Source organism: Chiloscyllium plagiosum, unplaced genomic scaffold (assembly GCF_037043375.1).
Source record: "Chiloscyllium plagiosum isolate Xiang-an unplaced genomic scaffold, Cpla_swu_hap1 HiC_scaffold_17, whole genome shotgun sequence".
NCBI lineage: Eukaryota > Metazoa > Chordata > Chondrichthyes > Orectolobiformes > Hemiscylliidae > Chiloscyllium > Chiloscyllium plagiosum.
The window spans coordinates 5,234,969-5,252,568 of record NW_028270155.1 but is presented as its reverse complement, the minus strand read 5'-3'; the positions used below and the strand labels follow the sequence as shown (position 1 = coordinate 5,252,568).

Here is a 17,600-nt window from a genome sequence, read left to right as displayed (position 1 = left end):
GAGAGAGAGACAGGGACACGGAGAGAGAGAGACAGGGACACGGAGAGAGAGACAGGGACACGGAGAGAGAGAGACAGGGACACGGAGAGAGACAGGGACACGGAGAGAGAGACAGGGACACGGAGAGAGACAGGGACACGGAGAGAGACAGGGACACGGAGAGAGAGAGACAGGGACACGGAGAGAGAGAGACAGGGACACGGAGAGAGACAGGGACACGGAGAGAGAGAGACAGGGACACGGAGAGAGACAGGGACACGGAGAGAGAGAGACAGGGACACGGAGAGAGACAGGGACACGGAGAGAGACAGGGACATGGAGAGAGAGAGACAGGGACACGGAGAGAGACAGGGACACGGAGAGAGAGAGACAGGGACACGGAGAGAGACAGGGACACGGAGAGAGAGACAGGGACACGGAGAGAGAGAGACAGGGACACGGAGAGAGTCAGGGACACGGAGAGAGAGAGACAGGGACACGGAGAGAGACAGGGACACGGAGAGAGACAGGGACACGGAGAGAGAGAGACAGGGACACGCGGAGGGAGACAGGGACACGGAGAGAGAGAGACAGGGACACGGAGAGAGAGACAGGGACACGGAGAGAGAGAGACAGGGACACGGAGAGAGACAGGGACACGGAGAGAGAGAGACAGGGACACGGAGAGAGACAGGGACACGGAGAGAGACAGGGACACGGAGAGAGAGAGACAGGGACACGCGGAGGGAGACAGGGACACGGAGAGAGAGAGACAGGGACACGGAGAGAGAGACAGGGACACGGAGAGAGAGAGACAGGGACACGGAGAGAGACAGGGACACGGAGAGAGAGACAGGGACACGGAGAGAGAGACAGGGACACGGAGAGAGAGACAGGGACACGGAGAGAGACAGGGACACGGAGAGAGAGACAAGGACACGGAGAGAGACAGGGACACGGAGAGAGAGAGACAGGGACACGGAGAGAGACAGGGACACGGAGAGAGAGAGACAGGGACACGGAGAGAGACAGGGACACGGAGAGAGAGACAGGGACACGGAGAGAGAGAGACAGGGACACGGAGAGAGAGACAGGGACACGGAGAGAGACAGGGACACGGAGAGAGAGACAGGGACACGGAGAGAGAGACAGGGACACGGAGAGAGACAGGGACACGGAGAGAGAGACAGGGACACGGAGAGAGAGACAGGGACACGGAGAGAGAGAGACAGGGACACGGAGAGAGACAGGGACACGGAGAGAGAGACAGGGACACGGAGAGAGAGACAGGGACACGGAGAGAGACAGGGACACGGAGAGAGAGAGACAGGGACACGGAGAGAGAGACAGGGACACGGAGAGAGAGACAGGGACACGGAGAGAGACAGGGACACGGAGAGAGAGACAGGGACACGGAGAGAGAGACAGGGACACACAGAGGGTGACAGGGACACGGAGAGAGAGACAGGGACACACAGAGGGTGACTGGGACACATGGAGACAAACAGAGACGCACGGGGAGAGTGACAGGGACACATGGAGAGGGACGGGAACACGCGGAGGGAGACTGGGACATGCAGAGGGAGACAGGGACACGTAGAGGGAGACAGGGACACATGGAGGGAGACAGTGACACGCGGAGGGAGACAGGGACATGCAAAGGGAGACAGGGACACGCGCAGAGAGACAGGGACACGGAGAGAGAGAGACAGGGACACGCAGAGAGATACAGGGACACGCAGAGAGAGACAGGGACACGAGGAGGGAGACAGGGACACACAGAGGGAGACAGAGACACACGGAGGGAGACAGGGACAAGGAGAGAGAGACAGGGACATGCAGAGAGATACAGGGACACGGAGAGAGAGACTGGGACACACAGAGGGAGACAGGGACACACAGAGGGAGACAGAGACACACGGAGGGAGACAGGGACACGCAGAAGGTGACAGGGACACGCAGAAGGTGACAGGGACACGCGGAAGGAGACAGGGACATATGGACAGAGACAGGGACACAGGGTGGGATACAGGGACATGCAGAGGGAGACAGGCACACAGAGAGAGACAGGGACACGTGGAGAGTGACTGGGGGATGTGGACAAAGACAGGGGACCAAATGGTAAGTGATGGGACAGTGATGGGATGAACACAGACTAGACCGTTGAGAGGAGAATTGACCAAAACAAAGATGGAGAGAGACAGAAAGAGAAAGCTGGAGAAGAATGGAGAGATCCTGATAAAATGAGGAGACGGTACAGGAATGGAGAAGACACAAAGGCAAACTGAGAGAGGGAGAGAGAGAAAGAGAGGTGGGATAGAGAGGGAAACAGAGCCTAGGAGGTGGTGAGAGACACATGGAGACAACTTGAGAAAGAAAAATTGAGACAGAAGAAAGGAAAATACAAAAAGGAGACTCAGTGAGTGGACTGTCAGATACTAGGCAGTGAGTAGTCATGGACAGAAATTGAGACAGAGATTGAGGAATAAAGTGAAAGACTGAGGGAGAGAGATGCAATCCCAGGTGCACCTTATTTAATGAGAGGCTGCCAGTGTTGCTGTGTTCCTCTTGGGAAATTCCAAATTGGTGTTGCTCGTTCCCAGCCTCAATGGTGTATTGAACAAGCCAACTGCTGGTCAATGGATAATCCATGTCTGATACATTGATGGTGGTGATCAGGTTCCCAATGTCAGTGTTCTCAGCAACGGTGAATGGACCAAACTAAATCACAGCAATGGATAGAGACCAATGAACCAATAGCAGAACATTTACCAATCTCTACCTCAAATACTTTACAACAAGGAGCCCTAGTCTGTATCTAACCCTTTGCTGTCCCGTCCTGGGAGTGTTTGATGGAGTTATAGAGTCCTACAGCATGGAGAAGGCCCTCTGGCCCAAACAGGTCCATGCTGAACAAAACGCTAACCCCATTTCCCTGCATTTGGCTCCTATCCTTCCTTTCCTATCCAAGTATTTGGCCGAATGCCTTTTAAATATTGTACCCATCTCATCCACTTCCACTGGCAGCTCATTCCACCCTCTGTGTAAAAAGGTTACCCCTCAGGTTCCCTTTTATTCTTTCCCCTCTAGTCCTTGATTCCCCAACCCTGGGAAAAAGACTGAGTGCATTCACCCTATACATGCCTCTCATGATTTTATACACTTCTATAAGAGCCCCCTCAGGCTCCCACACTCTAAAGATAAACGTCCTAGTTTGTCCAACCTCTCCCTATAACTCAGACATTGAGTCCAGGCAACATCCTTGTAGATGTTTTTTGCTGTCTTTCCAGTTTAATAACACCTTCCTACAGGAAGGTGACCAAAACTGAATACACTACTCCAAGTGCGGTTTCACCAACGACCTGTATAACTGCAACATAACGTCCCAACCTCTCTGCCCAGTGCCCTGACTGATGAAGGCCAGTGTGCCAAAAGCCTCCTCCACTGCCCTGTCTACCTGTGAACTCCACTTTCAGAGAACCATGCACCTGAACCCCAAGATCCCTCTGCTCCACTACACTACTTAAGGCCCTACCATTCATAATGAAACTCCTACCTTGATTCGACTTTCCAAAATGCAAGGCCTTGCACTTACCTGTGTTAAACTCCATTTGTTATTTCTCAGCCGACTTCCCCAGCTGATCAAGGTCCTGCTGCAATTTCTGATAACCACCTTCACTGTCCACGATACTTCATATTTTAATGTCATCTGCAAACTTAGTAATCATGCCTTGTACGTTCTCATTCAAATCATTGATATAGATTACAAGCAGTAATGGGTCCAGCACCAACTCCTGAGGCACTCCACTAGTCACAGGCCTCCAGTCCAACAAGCATCATTTCACTATTACCCTCTGCTTCCCACCATCAAGCCAATTTTGTATCCAATTTGCCAGGTTTCCCTCGATTCCATGCAATCTAACCTTCCAGAGCAGCCCACCATGTGGAACCTTATCAAAGGCCTTACTGAAATCCATATCAACTACATCTACCACCCTGCCCTCGTCAACCTTCCTGGTCACTTCATCAAAGATTTGTAGCAAATTTGTGAGGCATGATTTTCCCATTCACAAAGCCATGCTGACCACTCCTAATCAAACCCTGTCTTTCCAAATGCACATATATCCTATCCCTCAGAATCTTCTCAAGTAACTTAGCCATTACAGATGTTAAGCTTACTGGTCTATAGTTCCCAGGCTTCTCTTTGCAGCCCTTCTTGAATAATGGCACAACATTCGCTACCATCCAATCTTCTGGGACCTCACCCAGGCCTAACGACGGTGCAAAACTATCAGCCAGGGTCCCCGCAATTTCTTCTCTAGCCTCTTGCAATGTTCATGGATATATCTGGTCAGGACCAGGAGATTTATCCATCTGCACACATTCTAATACATCCAACACCACCTCTACTGTGATATGGATGGTCCCCAAGATATCACCACTAACTTCCCCAAGCTCCCAAGTTGTCTTGTCTTTCTCCATGGTAAACACAGGAGGAGAAATACTCATTGAGAACCTCGCCCATCTCATGTTGTTCTACACGTGTCCACTTTGTCCTTGAGATGCCCTGTTCTCTCTCTAGTTATTCTTTTGCCTTTAATATACTTAAAGGACCTCTTTGGATTCACCCTAATCTTCTCAGCCAAGGCTATCACGTGTCCCTTTTTCACCCTCCTGATTTCCTTCTTCAGTAAACTCCTGTATTCCCTGTATACCTCCAGGGATTCCCTCGATCCCAGCTGCCTGTACCTGAGCCACGCCACCTCCTTTCTTTCTGGTCAAAGCTTCAATATCTCTTGTCATCCAGGGTTCCCTATTCCTGCTAGTCTTGCCCTTCTCCCTCACAGGGACATATGAACCTTGATCTCTAGTTATCTCACTTTTAAAGGCCTCCCACTTGCCGGACATCCCTTTGCCTGCAAACAAACTACTCCAATCTCCAATCAACCCCTGCAAATCCTGTCCAATTCTGTACAAATTTGCCTTGTCCCAATTTCGAACTTGAAGCTGTGAACCAGTTTTATCCCTCTCCATAACTGTTTTAAAACTAATAAAACTATGGTCACTGGTCCTAAAGTGCTGCCCCACTGTCACCTCCATCATCTGTCCTCCCCTATTTCCTAAAAGTGGGTCGAGTTTTGCCCCTTCCCGAGTAGCACCCTCTATATACTGCTTGAGGAAACTTTCCTGAGTGCACTTAACAAATTGTAGTGGCTACTGCTGCTTTCGCTTGATGGGGACAGTATCAGGGGAACTGTGGTCTGACATGGCTTTTCCTGAGCATCCTACATGTGAATGTTGAAACAATACCAAAGAACGTTCCTCACTGGTGTACCTGTTTCTGCGGGAATACTGGTGCATTGTCATTCACCTCCTCAATATCGACAGTCACTGTGCAAGTCCCTGACAATCCTGTCAAAGAAAGTTCAACACAGACTCAGAGTTAGGTTTGTGATAAAACATTCCCGTGGACACCATGTATCCGAATGCCCCTCAGGCAGCGTTAAGACCAGCTTTCACATCAAAGAGCTCTTGTAATGGCAGCGCTCAGTTAGTGACATTAATCAGAGGGTTGTGACTTCAAGTGCCTTCCTGAGAGGTAATCTTACTGACAATCCAGAAATTGGGCTGCAACGTGGCATCATTTTATCATTTAATAAATCATTTTATTGTTTCGAATGTTATTTCTTAATGGGAGGAGTGTGTCTCTGGTCTCACCAGCTTTTATTACCCCTCACTAATTGTTCAGAGGGCAGTTAAGTGTCAAGCCCATTGCTGTGGGTGAGGAGCAGACCAGGTAACGATGGCTGAGAGGATGTGAAAGAACCTGTTGGGTTTTTATAACAACCAGCAGACCAAGACTCAGATTAATTATTAATTCTAGTTGCTTTTTAATTGAAATCAAATCTCATGACCTGCTGTGGTGTGTGCCTTTTGTTTAGGTAATGTTACAGGTTCTGTGAGATGATGGGAAACAGTGGAATCAGTGTCACTGACTGAGCAGGGCGGCACGGTGGCTCAGTGGTTAGCACTGCTGCCTCACAGCACCAGGAACCCTGGTTCAATTCCAGCCTTGGGTAACTGTCTGGTTGAGGTTTGCACATTCTCCCTGTGTCTGTGTGGGTTTCCTCCCACAGTCCAGAGATGTGCAGGTCAGGGTGAATTGGCCATGCTAAATTACCCACAGTGTTCAGGCATGTGAAAATTAGGTTGGCGTAAAAATATAGGATGATAGGGTCTGGGTGGGTTACTCGTCGGAGGGCTGATGTAGACTAGTTGGGCCGAAGGGCCTGTTCCCACACTATAGGGTTTCTATGATTCTTCTATGGCCTCCAGTCTTCCACCAACTTCAATATCACAACCAGATTACCTGGCTGTTTGTAACAGAGAATGGACAGCACAGAAACTCACTTTGCAACAAGCTCAGTTAAGACCAGTTCTTATACTCCATTCAGCCCATTCCTATTACTCCTTTATTTCACCTTATATTGTCTTTTTGTCCTGCATTATCATTTGGCAATGCAACAGGAAAGGAATTGATGATGTGTGGAGGATGTGAGGCAAGGTTCCTACATCAATAAAAACACCATTTTTCATGACCCACCATGAGCTAATTATGATTGAACAGAGCTTTATTCTGTTTGATAGGGACAAGGTACGGGCTGCTTTACTCTGTTACTAACCCTGTGCTATCCCCTTCATAAATCCATGCTGACTCTGACCTATCCTGTTACTACTATCCAGATGTGTCGTAATTTCATCCTTTATAATAGACTCCAGCATCTTTCCCACCACTGAGGTCAGACTAACTGGTCTATAATTTCCTGCTTTCTCTCTCCCACCTTTCTTAAAAAGTGGTACAACATTTGCCACCCTCCAATCCGCAGGAACTGATCCCGAATCTATCGAACTCTGGAAAATAATCACCAACGCATCCACGATTTCTCGAGCCACCTCCTTCAGTACCCTGGGATGTAGACCATCCGGCCCCAGGGACTTATCAGCCTTCACACCTAACAGTCTCTCCAACACCATTTCCTGGCAAATATAAATTCCCTTCAGTTCAGGTCCTTCAGCCACTGTTACCTCAGGGAGATTGCTTGTATCTTTCCCAGTGAACACAGATTCAATTCTTCTGCCATTTCTTTGTTCCCCGTAATATATTCTCCTGTTTCTGTCTTCAAGGGCCCAATTTTAGTCTTAACCATTTTTTTCCCTTTCACATACCTAAAAAAGCTTTTACTATCCTCCTTTATATTTTTGGCCAGTTTACCTTCGTACCTCATTTTTTCTCTGCGTATTTCTTTCTTAGTAATCCTCTGTTGCTCTTTAAAAGCTTCCCATTCCTCCGTTTTCCCACTTATCTTTGCTATGTTATACTTTTTTTTTAACTTTATATGTTTCTTAACTTCCCTCGTCAGCCACGACCGCCCCTGCCTCCTCCTGGGATCTTACTTCCTTTTTGGAATGAACTGATCCTGCAACGTCTGCATTATACACAGAAATATCTGCTATTGTTCCTCCACTGTCATCCCTGCTAAGGTATTGCACCATTGAACTTTGGCCAGCTCCTCCCTCATAGCTCCATAGTTCCCTTCATTCAACTGAAATATTGTCACTACCGATTGTACCCTCTCCCTCTCAAATTGCAGATTGAAGCTTATTGTATTATGGTCACTACCTCCTAATGGCTCCTTCACTTCGAGATCCCTGATCAATTCTGGTTCATTGCACAATACCAGATCCAGAATTGTCTTCTCCCTGGTAGGCTCCAGCACCAGCTGTTCTAAGAATCCATCTCGGAGGCACTCCACAAAGTCTCTTTCATGTGGCCCAATACCATCCTGATTCTCCCAGTCTACCTGCATGTTGAAATCCCCATAACAACTGTAGTGACATCTTTGTGACAGGCCAATTTCAGCTCCTGATTTAACTTACATCCGACATCCAGACTACTGTTTGGGGGCCTGTAGATAACTCCCAAGAGGGTCTTTTTACCCTTAGAGTTTCTCAGCTCTATCCATACTGACTCTACATCCCCTGATTCTAGGTCGCTCTGCGCAAGGGACTGAATATCATCCCTTACCAACAAGGCCACCCCACCCCCTCTCCCCGTCAGTCTGTCCTTACGATAGCACGTGTAGCCTTGAATATTCATTTCCCAGGCCCTGTCCACTTGAAGCCACGTCTCAGTTATCCCCACAATATCGTATCTGCCAATTTCCAAAAGAGCCTCAAGCTCATCCATCTTATTTCTAATACTTCGTGCATTCATGTATAGTATTTTTAATTTGTTACTGCCCTCACCCTTCCCATCAACCCTTATTTCACTCAACCTTACAGCATGATCCCTTTCTGAGTTTTCTGCCTCTTTGATACCGTTGTCTTTCTTGACTTCCCTTGTTCTAACTTTCCCTTCAATTTCCTTCTTAAACATCCAGTTTGTCCCCTCCCCCCCGCTACTTAGTTTAAACGTAGCTGTGTTGCAGTAGCAAACCTGCCTACCAGAATGCTGGTCCCTATTAAGGTGCAAACCTTCTCTCTTGTATAACTTACACTTACCACAAAACATACCCCAGTGATCCAAGAATTTAAATCCTTGCTTCCTGCACCAGTTCCCCAGCCACACGTTCAAGAGGTAACTTTACTCTGTATCTAACCCCGTGCTATCTCTGTCCTGGGAGTGTTAGATGGGGACAGCGTAGAGAGAGCTTAATTCTGTATCTAACCCTGTGCTATCCCTGTCCTGGGAGTGTTTGATGGGAATAGTGTAGAGAGAGTTTTACTCTGTATCTAACCCTGTGCTGTCCCTGACCTGGGAGGGTCATTCTATGATTTTCTGTTCAATGGGACATTTCTTACTGATTTATTGTCAAGGGGATGAAGGAAAAATGTCTTCAGGTGAGGTATTTATGTTAAATGTATTTAAGGAAAAGCCTGCACAGCATTGGAAAGGTCTCACATCCTGGAGATGCCGCAGAGGAGATTATTCCAATTGATCACAGTATGTGAAGGAGCTGGAGAAGTTGTTGTTGGGGGAGGGGGGGTCAATAACTGTCGAAGGCTGTGAAGCTTTTGATGAAGTGGGGAAGGAGACGGAAAGGATTGTTCCCTGATTGCGGTTGGAGGAGTGTCCATGTGGGGCATAATGCCCAGCAAAGACCAGATAAGCTGAATGGCCTGTCTATGCTGCCCACTCAATGCCACTGTCTGAAACATTTCAGTTCCAATCACTGCCTGTGCTTCCTCACCAGCATGGTCAGCCACCAGCACCTCCAGTTGGTATTTCATTGATGTGTAGCCGGTCATGTCCCTGGCCAGTGTCAAGGTCCCGTTGGCACTGATGGTAAATAGCAGCCTGCCATCATTCCAAGGTTCCTGGCTGTGGAGTCGGAAGGAAAGGTGGGCGTTTTCAGTCCTGGGATCATCCTGATCAGTCGCTGTCAAGGTGACCAGATGTGAACCTGGAAAAGGAGTCAGCAATCTGCAGCATCACTCAATAAGATGGGATAGAAGCTGGCCATTCAGCCCATCATCTCTGTATTCTCTCTTTAAAGGAGCTCTACAATCAGCTCTTTCTATTTCATGCTGCATGTTTTAGCTCTCCAACTATTTATCCATTGTTTCTCATTCTTACAGGTATGGTGTTCCACATCCTAACATAGACCCTCTGACCAACAGAATCAAGTTATCCCTATTAGTCCTGTCAAATCCCTTCACAATATTCATCCGCAATGAAATCTCCTCCCCCCCCCCCCCCCAAACAACACCTCCATCCCACCACACCCCCAACTCCCCCAGTCAGCTGGGGAGGTGAACAATCCCAACTCTGTAAGCGAACACTGTCCTGGTTCTGACAGGGTTAATGAAGCTCCACCTAATCAGGTGATGTTCTGGTTTGACGGGGAAGTTGCTGTTTGAGATCTCATGGAGTGATGACCACAGATCCTCTGATAGCATCAGTAACAAAGTCTAATCAACTGTTAGAGCTTGAACTTTATCAGTATCTTATAATAAACTCGATCTGAGCTACAGGGAGAGGCTGAACAGGAGTGTTTTCCCTGGAGTGTTTTCCCTGGAGTGTTGGAGGCTGAGGGGTGACCTTATAGAGGTTTATAAAATCATGAAGGGCATGGATAGAATAAAAAGACAAGGGCTTTTCCCTGGGGTCGGGGAGTCCAGAACTAGAGGGTCACAGTCTAACAATTCGGGCTTGGCCATTTCAGACTGAGATGAGGAGAAATGGTTTCACCCAGTGAGTGGGTTGAGGTGGTTGAGGTCAAAACATTGAATATTTTCAAGAATGCGTTAGGTAAAGTTCTTAGGGATACAGTATTCCCAATGAAAGGACTCAGGAGAAAGCAGTCACAGGGTGTGGATGATCAGCCATGATCATATTGAATGGCAGAGCAGGCTCAAAGGGCCGAGTGGCCTTCTCCTGCTCCTGTTTTCTAGGTTTCCATGTTTCTAAAAGACAAGGAGAGGAAATGCTGAGCCAACAACACTCTCAACCTCAATCGCCTGCAGTCCCCTCGCTTGGTCAGCCTGAGCAGGTACAGCCATTCCCACTGGAACCCTGGGAAACCACCCAGAGAGTGGCCATGGTCATCTTCTCCCTGAGGGATGGACAGGAAGAGATTCTGGTTCCAAACAGAAATGGAAGGTTAACAGTCTGCGTGATGTTACATTCCCAACTCTCCCCCTCACTGTCCTGATACCAGGCTAAGCTCAGCTGGGTTTACACTGTGAGGATTAGTCAGTGGACTATAGCAATCTAGTCCAGTGCTGTCTCACCCAATGTCCAAGCACATAGGGGAGGCATCACTGAGGTGATACACGAATCTAAGTCTTTCCTATTTTTCTACATAAAAGTAAAACACTGTAAATGCTATAGATCTGATTATAAAAGCAGAAAGTGCTGGAGAAATGCAGCAGGTTTGGCAGCATCTTTATTTATTCACTCATTTGACATGGGCGTCGCTGCCTGGGCCCAGCATTTATTGCCCGTCCCTAGTTGCCCCTTGAGAAGGTGGGGGTGAGCTGCCTTCTTGAACCGCTGCAGTCCATGTGCTGTAGGTAGATCCACAATGCCCTTGGGGAGGGAATTCCAGGATTCTGGCCCAGTGACACTGAAGGAATGGTGATATATTTCCACATCAGGATGATGATTGGCTTGGAGGGGAACTTGCAGGGGGTGGTGTTCCCATGTATCTGCTGCCCTTGTCCTTCGAGATGGAAGTGGTCCTGGATTTACAAGGTGCTGTCTGAGAATGTTTGGTGAATTTGTGCCGAGTATCTTGCAGATGGTACACACTGTTGCTACTGAGAGTCGGTGGAGGGAGTGGATGCCTGTGGATGTGGTGCCAATCAAGGGGGGCTGCTTTGTCCGAGATTGGGGTCAAGCTTCTGGAGTGTTTGTTGTAGCTGCCCCCATCTGGGTAAGTGGGGAGTATTCCATCACACCCCTGACTTGATCCTTGTAGATGGTGGACAGGATTTGGGGAGTCAGGAGGGGAGATATTTGCTGCAGTGTTCCCAGCCTCTGACCTGCTCTAGTAGCCACTGTGTTTATGTGGTGAGTCCAGTTGAGTTTCTGGTCAATGATAACCCCCAGGATGTTGACAGTGGGGGTTTCGGTGATGGTAATACCGTTGAATGTCAAGGGGCAGTGGTTAGATTGTCTCTTGTTGGTGATGGTCATTGTTTGGCATGTGTGTGGTGTGAATGTTACTTTTCTGTTGAGAGAGAAACAAAGTTAATGTTTCAACTCTGATATGTCTCTTCTTCATCTGAAAGGTTAACTCTGTTTCTCTCTCTCCACAGATGCTACCAGACCTGCTGAGTTTCTCCAGCTTTCGCTGTTTTCATTTCTTTCCCCTGCTCTCTGTTGTGATAACTGTGATGTTAGGTTGATCACCTTGAACCTGTTGCTCACGGACTGTTGCCTGGTAACTCTCAGGGATGCACACGGGCGCGTTGTCGTTGTCGTCCGTCACCGATACTCTCAACTCCAGTGGCTCATCAAGAAGCTCTCCATCAGAGCTCTCTACAGATATCAGCAGTGCATACTAAAGGAGAGGGTCAAAACTTTCAACATCAGCTAGATTACACTCTGCATACAATCACCATTACAAACCTCCCCAGGGAAATAATCCAGATGCTTAATAACCACATTCCCTTCATTTCTCCACCAGCAATAACTCGGGTTCAATCCCCTCACCCAGATACTCTGCTCCAGAGGATATTGGCAGCTGGTCAACTATGGAAGGCATCACAGTGCAATTGCTCCCATCCTCAGGGTAGCTCTAATCACATGCACCTCCTTCAGGAGGTGGCTGGGGACAGCTGCAAGACACTGGATAGCACCATAAGAGGCCATTCGGTCGACTGGGCCTTTGCTGGCTCTTTGAAAGTGCAATCATTCCAAGTTCAAAATTCCCTCTTTTTGACCATAACTCCCTCATTTCTGCATCTCCTTCCAACTCAATTTAAAATTTCTTTATAGAATCAAATCCCATCAGCTTTCCAGAATGAATATTCCAAATCCTAACATCTCTCAGAGTGAAGATCTTTCTCCTCAGCTCCCCTCAGGATCTGTTGGCAATGCTGTTAAGTCCTTGGCTCTGGTTACTGATCCACTCATAGCCTCATAGATTCATACAGTGCAGAACAGGCCCTTCGGCCCATCGAGTCTGCACTGACATAACTACCACTAAAAGTGCGCTGACCCCAATTTCTTGCACTTGTCCCATACCCTTGAATGTTATGATATTTGAAATACTCATCAATTTTTTTTTTAAAGGTTCTAAGGTTTCCAGCCTCCCCTACTTTTCCAAACAGTGCATTCCAGATGCCCACCATCTGCTGAGTGAAAATTTTCCCAAATCCTCTCTGAAACTCCTGCCCCTTACCCTAAAACTATATCCAGTTGTAACTGACCCCTCGACCAAGGGGAACAGCTGCTCACTCTTTACCCTGTCCATGCCTCTCATAACCTTCTACATCTCAGTTATGTCCCCCTCCATGGTCTTCTCTGCTCTAAAGAAAACAATCCAAGCCTATCTAGTCTCTCCTTCTAGCTCCATCCCAGACAACATCCTGGTGAACCTCCTCTGTATCCCCTCGAGCGCTATCACTTGCACAAGATAATTGGCTTTCCTCAGTCTATCTGTCCACACCTTGGGAATCTCTACTTCCTCCCAACCTTCTTGGTTCCAAGGGAAAGGCCTCTAACTATCCAACATCTTCTCAGAGCAGAACTCCCAACTCACTCATCCGTCATTTGAAGACCTTTCCATCATGACTGAAGAGGTACCACCCTTTGATTGTCTACAGTACTCCAGGACAGAGACCAGGAGCAGGGCTTAAGCTCTTTGTGCTTTAGAACAATGAAGGGTGTTTTTTTTTTCTTTCTTCATTCATAGGTGAGGGCGTAACTGGCTTGGCAGCATTGACGGCCCATCCCTTATTGCCCAGAGGGAAGTTAAGAGTCAACCACATCACTGTGGGTCTGGAGTCACACATAGGCCAGACCGGGTAAGGAAGGCAGTTTCCTTCCCTAAAGGATGTTAGGGAACAAGATGGACGATTTTTCTTGACAATTGATTGTTGATCATCGATAGGCTGTTAATTTTCATTTAATTCACGTTCCACCATCTGCCATGGCGGGGTTTGAACCCAGGTCCTCAGATTAATAGTCTAGTAATAATACCATTAGGCCATTGCTTCCCTTTCTTACTGAAACATTTGAGGTTGTCAGGGGACAGGGTCAAGTTGAGGACTTCCCTCTCGTTGGGGGGAGACTAAAGCTGAGGATCAAAACCAGGGGAGTAAAGGTGAGTTCCTGATTCTAAGGCAGGGATGAGGGGAATTTTTGTTTCTTGTGGGAGTGTGGAATTTTCTTTCCCAGTAGTATTGAATGTTTCCTCTTTAAATTTATTCTGAGTGAGACAGATCTTTAACCAACAAGAGAGTTAGGCTTATGAGAGGTGGTGGGTGGGAATGGCGGGGGGAGGGCAGTGTTGGTGAGGGGTGGGAGGGGGAGCAAGGCAGGATTGTGGAGCTGAGATTACAACCAGATCAACCACAACCTTATCAAGCTTCTCCCAGAGTTGGAATATTGAATACTAGGGGTGTGCATTTAAGATGAGAGGGAAAAGTTCAAAGGAGATGTAAGGGACAAGTTCCTCACTTGGAGAGTGGAAGGAGCGAAATCTACATCGAGTTTCTGCAGGGACCAGTGTTGTGATCCTTACTCCTTTTGAGATGCATTAATTACCTGCTCTGAGGTGGACAAAGCATCATTTAAAAGGTGACTGATGACACAAATTGTAAATGTGGCAGTGCATAGTAATGTGGAGAGAAACAGACTTCAGGGAGATAGATTCTGGATTAGTGGTGCTGGAAGAGCACAGCAGTTCAGGAAGCATCCAAGGAGCAGCGAAATCGACGTTTCGGGCAAAAGTCCTTCATCAGGGAGATAGAGACTGGTAGACAGAGAAATAGATGCATAGCTGCTGAAATTTAATGCAGAAATTTGTAAAAATGATTAGTTTCATAAGAACTTGAGAGAAGATGTCAAGGAATTGGAGAGGGAGTTGGGGAGATTTACTGGAATGTATCAGTGATGTGGAGATGCTGGAGGTGGTGAGATTGTTCACCCTCACACAGAATTTTACATCGAGTAGGAGTCGGCAGAGATACCTAAGAAATCAAACTAGGGAACAGATGATTAGATGTCAATTGAGGGGACAACTAGGTAATACTTGACTGGATGTAGATATTTTAATTAAAACATTTTTAAAATCCATGTTTGGAGAAGGTGGGACCTGGGCCCAAATTTCTTGGCCCGAGAGGCAGGAGTTCTATCACCATTCACTGGGAGCCCTGCCAACTTCATCAAGACACATGGGGAACGGGTTTAGAGTTTGGTGATGTGTACTTTGAATTAAAATGGAATCAAACTGAAAAACTCAATCTCGGGTGTTTGACAGAGACAGTCAAGGGGAGATGTAACTGTGATGTCCAGAATCCTAGGCCGGATAGATTGAGTAGTTCAGGTTAAACTGCTTCCACAGGAACTGGGTTAGTGAGGACAGGACACAAATGTCAACGCTATTGCAATTTTCATTTCGACAGTGAGTTCTGGTGATCTGGAACACGCTGCCTGAGAAGGAGGTGTAAACAGATTCATTAGAGACAGGGTTGTGGGGAAAGAACTGGAGAGCAGGGCTATCAAAGGAATGAACGAGACTTGCGGTCGGTGTGTTGCCTCCCAGGTGCCAAGGTCCGTGAGATCTCGGATTGTATCTTTGGGATCTTGAAGGGAGAGGGTGACCAGCTTCAAGTTGTTGACCATGTAGGTAACAACGACATAGGTAGAAAGAGGGATAGGGATGTAAGGCAGGATTTCAGGGAGCTAGGGTGGAAGCTGAGGGCTAGAACAAACAGAGTTGTCATCTCTGGTTTGTTACCCGTGCCACGTGATCCCGAGGCAAGGAATAGGGAGAGTTATCAGCTGAACACGTGGCTGCAAGGATGGTGCTGGAGGGAGGGTTTCAGGTTCTTGGATAATTGGGGCTCATTCTGGGGAAGATGGGACTTGTACAAACAGGACGGTCTTCACTTGAACTGGAGGGGTACTAATATTTTGGGTGGGAAATTTGCTGGTGCTATTCGGGTGGGTTTAAACTAGCTCAGCAGGGGGATGGGAACCAGAGGTGTAGTTGCAGTGCACAGGAGGGTGAGAGTAGGAAGGACAGGGACAGGATTTCAGGGTCACAGACAGCAAAGTGGTTTGAAGTGTGTCTACTTCAACACCAGAAGTATCCAAAATAAGGTAGGTGAGCTTGCAGCATGGATAGGTACCTGGGACTTGGATGTTGTGGCCATTTCGGAGACATGGATAGAGCAGGGTGAGGAATGGATGTTGCAAATTCCAGGGTTTAGATCTTTCATTAAGGACAGGCAAGGTGGTAAAAGAGGGAGAGGTGTGGCTTTGTTAGTCAAAGATAGTATAATGGTGGCTGAGAGAATTTTTGATGAGGACTCGTCGACTGAAGTAGTGTGGGCTGAGGTTAGAGGAGAGGTCAGGAGAGAGAAAAAGTCATACTGCTTGGAGGTTTTTTAAAGGCCTCCGCAGAGTTCCAGGGAGGTGGAAGAGAGGATTGGCAAAATTATTCTGAGTAGGAGTGAAATGAACAGGGTGGTCATTATGGGGGACTTTAACTCCCCCAACATTGACTGGAAATGCTATAACCCTAGTATGTCGGATGGATCAGTTTTTGTCCAATGTGTACAGAAGGGTTTCCTGACACAGTATGTCAAAGGGCCGACAAGAGGGGAGGCCACACTGGATCTGGTGCTTGGTAATGAACCAGGCCAGGTGTTTGATTTAGTTGTAGGTGAGCACTTTGGAGGGAGTGACCATAATTCAGTTACGTTTAGTTTAGCGATGGAAAGGGATAGGTACATGCCACAGGTCAAGAGTTATTGATGGGGCAAGGGCAATTATAATGCAATTAGGCAAGAATTAGGATGCATAGAATGGGGGTAGCAAAATGTAGGGGATGCAGACAATGGAAATGTGGGGCTGGTTTAAGGAACAGATATTGTGTGTCCTTGATAGGTATGTCCCTGTCAGGCAGGGAGGAAGTGATAAGGTAAGGGAACCATGGTTTACTACAGAAATTGAATTTCTTGTTAAGAAGAAGAGGGAGGCTTATGTGACGGTGAGACAAGATGGTACAGATGAGGTGATGGAGAGTTACAGATCAGCGAGGAAGGATTTAAAGAGAGAGTTAAGAAGCGCAACGGGAGGACACAAGCAGTCTTTAGCAAATAGAATAAAGGAGAACCCTAAAGCTTTCTATAGGTATGTGAGGAATAAAAGGATGATTAGGGTAGGACTAGAGCCAGTCAAAGACAGAAGTGGGAAGTTGAGTGTGGACCCTGTGGAGATCGGAGAGGTGCTAAATGAACATTTCTCATCGGTTTTCACTCAGGAAAAGGAGAATATTATAGAGGAGAAGAATGAGGTACGAGAAATTAGACTGGAAAGGATTGAGGTTAGTTACGAACAGGTGTTATCAAATCTAGAAGGAGTGAAAGTAGACACGTCCCCTGGGCTGGATGGGATTTATCCGAGGATTCTCTGGGAAGCTAGGGAGGAGATAGCAGAGTCTTTGGCTTTGATATTTGAGTTGTCATTGTCTATAGGTTTAGTACCTGAGGACTGGAGCAAATGTTGTGCCCTTGCTCAAGAAGGGCAGTAGAGATGACCCAGGTAATTATGGACCAGTGAGCCTTACATCTGTTGTAGGAAAGATTTTGGACAGAATTATAAAAGATAAGATTTATAATCATCTAGCAAGCAGCAATTTGATTGCAGATAGTCAACATGGTTTCATCAAGGGCAGGTCATGTCTCACAAATCTCATTGAGTTTTTTGAGAAGGTGACCAAGCATGTGGATATGGGTAGGGCAGTTGACATGGTGTACATGGACTTCGGTAAAGCCTTTGATAAAGTTCCACATGGTAGGCTGATGGAGAAAATGCAGAGGCATGGAATTGAGGGTGATTTAGCAGTTTGGATTAGAAACTGGCTTTCTGAAAGAAGGCA

The 17,600-nt window shown here is 47.3% G+C and overlaps 1 protein-coding gene across 2 annotated transcripts in view; it reads right to left on the bottom strand.

Annotated features, from left to right (window-relative positions):
- Positions 1 to 17,600, bottom strand: part of cdh16 (cadherin 16, KSP-cadherin) — a 178,661-nt gene that overhangs the window by 103,718 nt on the left and 57,343 nt on the right. For both annotated transcript variants that reach the window (XM_087995561.1, XM_087995562.1), the window contains exons 8-11: positions 11,897 to 12,047; positions 9,231 to 9,443; positions 5,315 to 5,391; positions 2,509 to 2,700 (exon numbers count right to left, since the gene is read on the bottom strand). In XM_087995561.1, the coding sequence (XP_087851687.1) occupies positions 2,509 to 2,700; positions 5,315 to 5,391; positions 9,231 to 9,443; positions 11,897 to 12,047 (633 nt within the window). The remainder of the gene's footprint in view (positions 1 to 2,508; positions 2,701 to 5,314; positions 5,392 to 9,230; positions 9,444 to 11,896; positions 12,048 to 17,600) is intronic.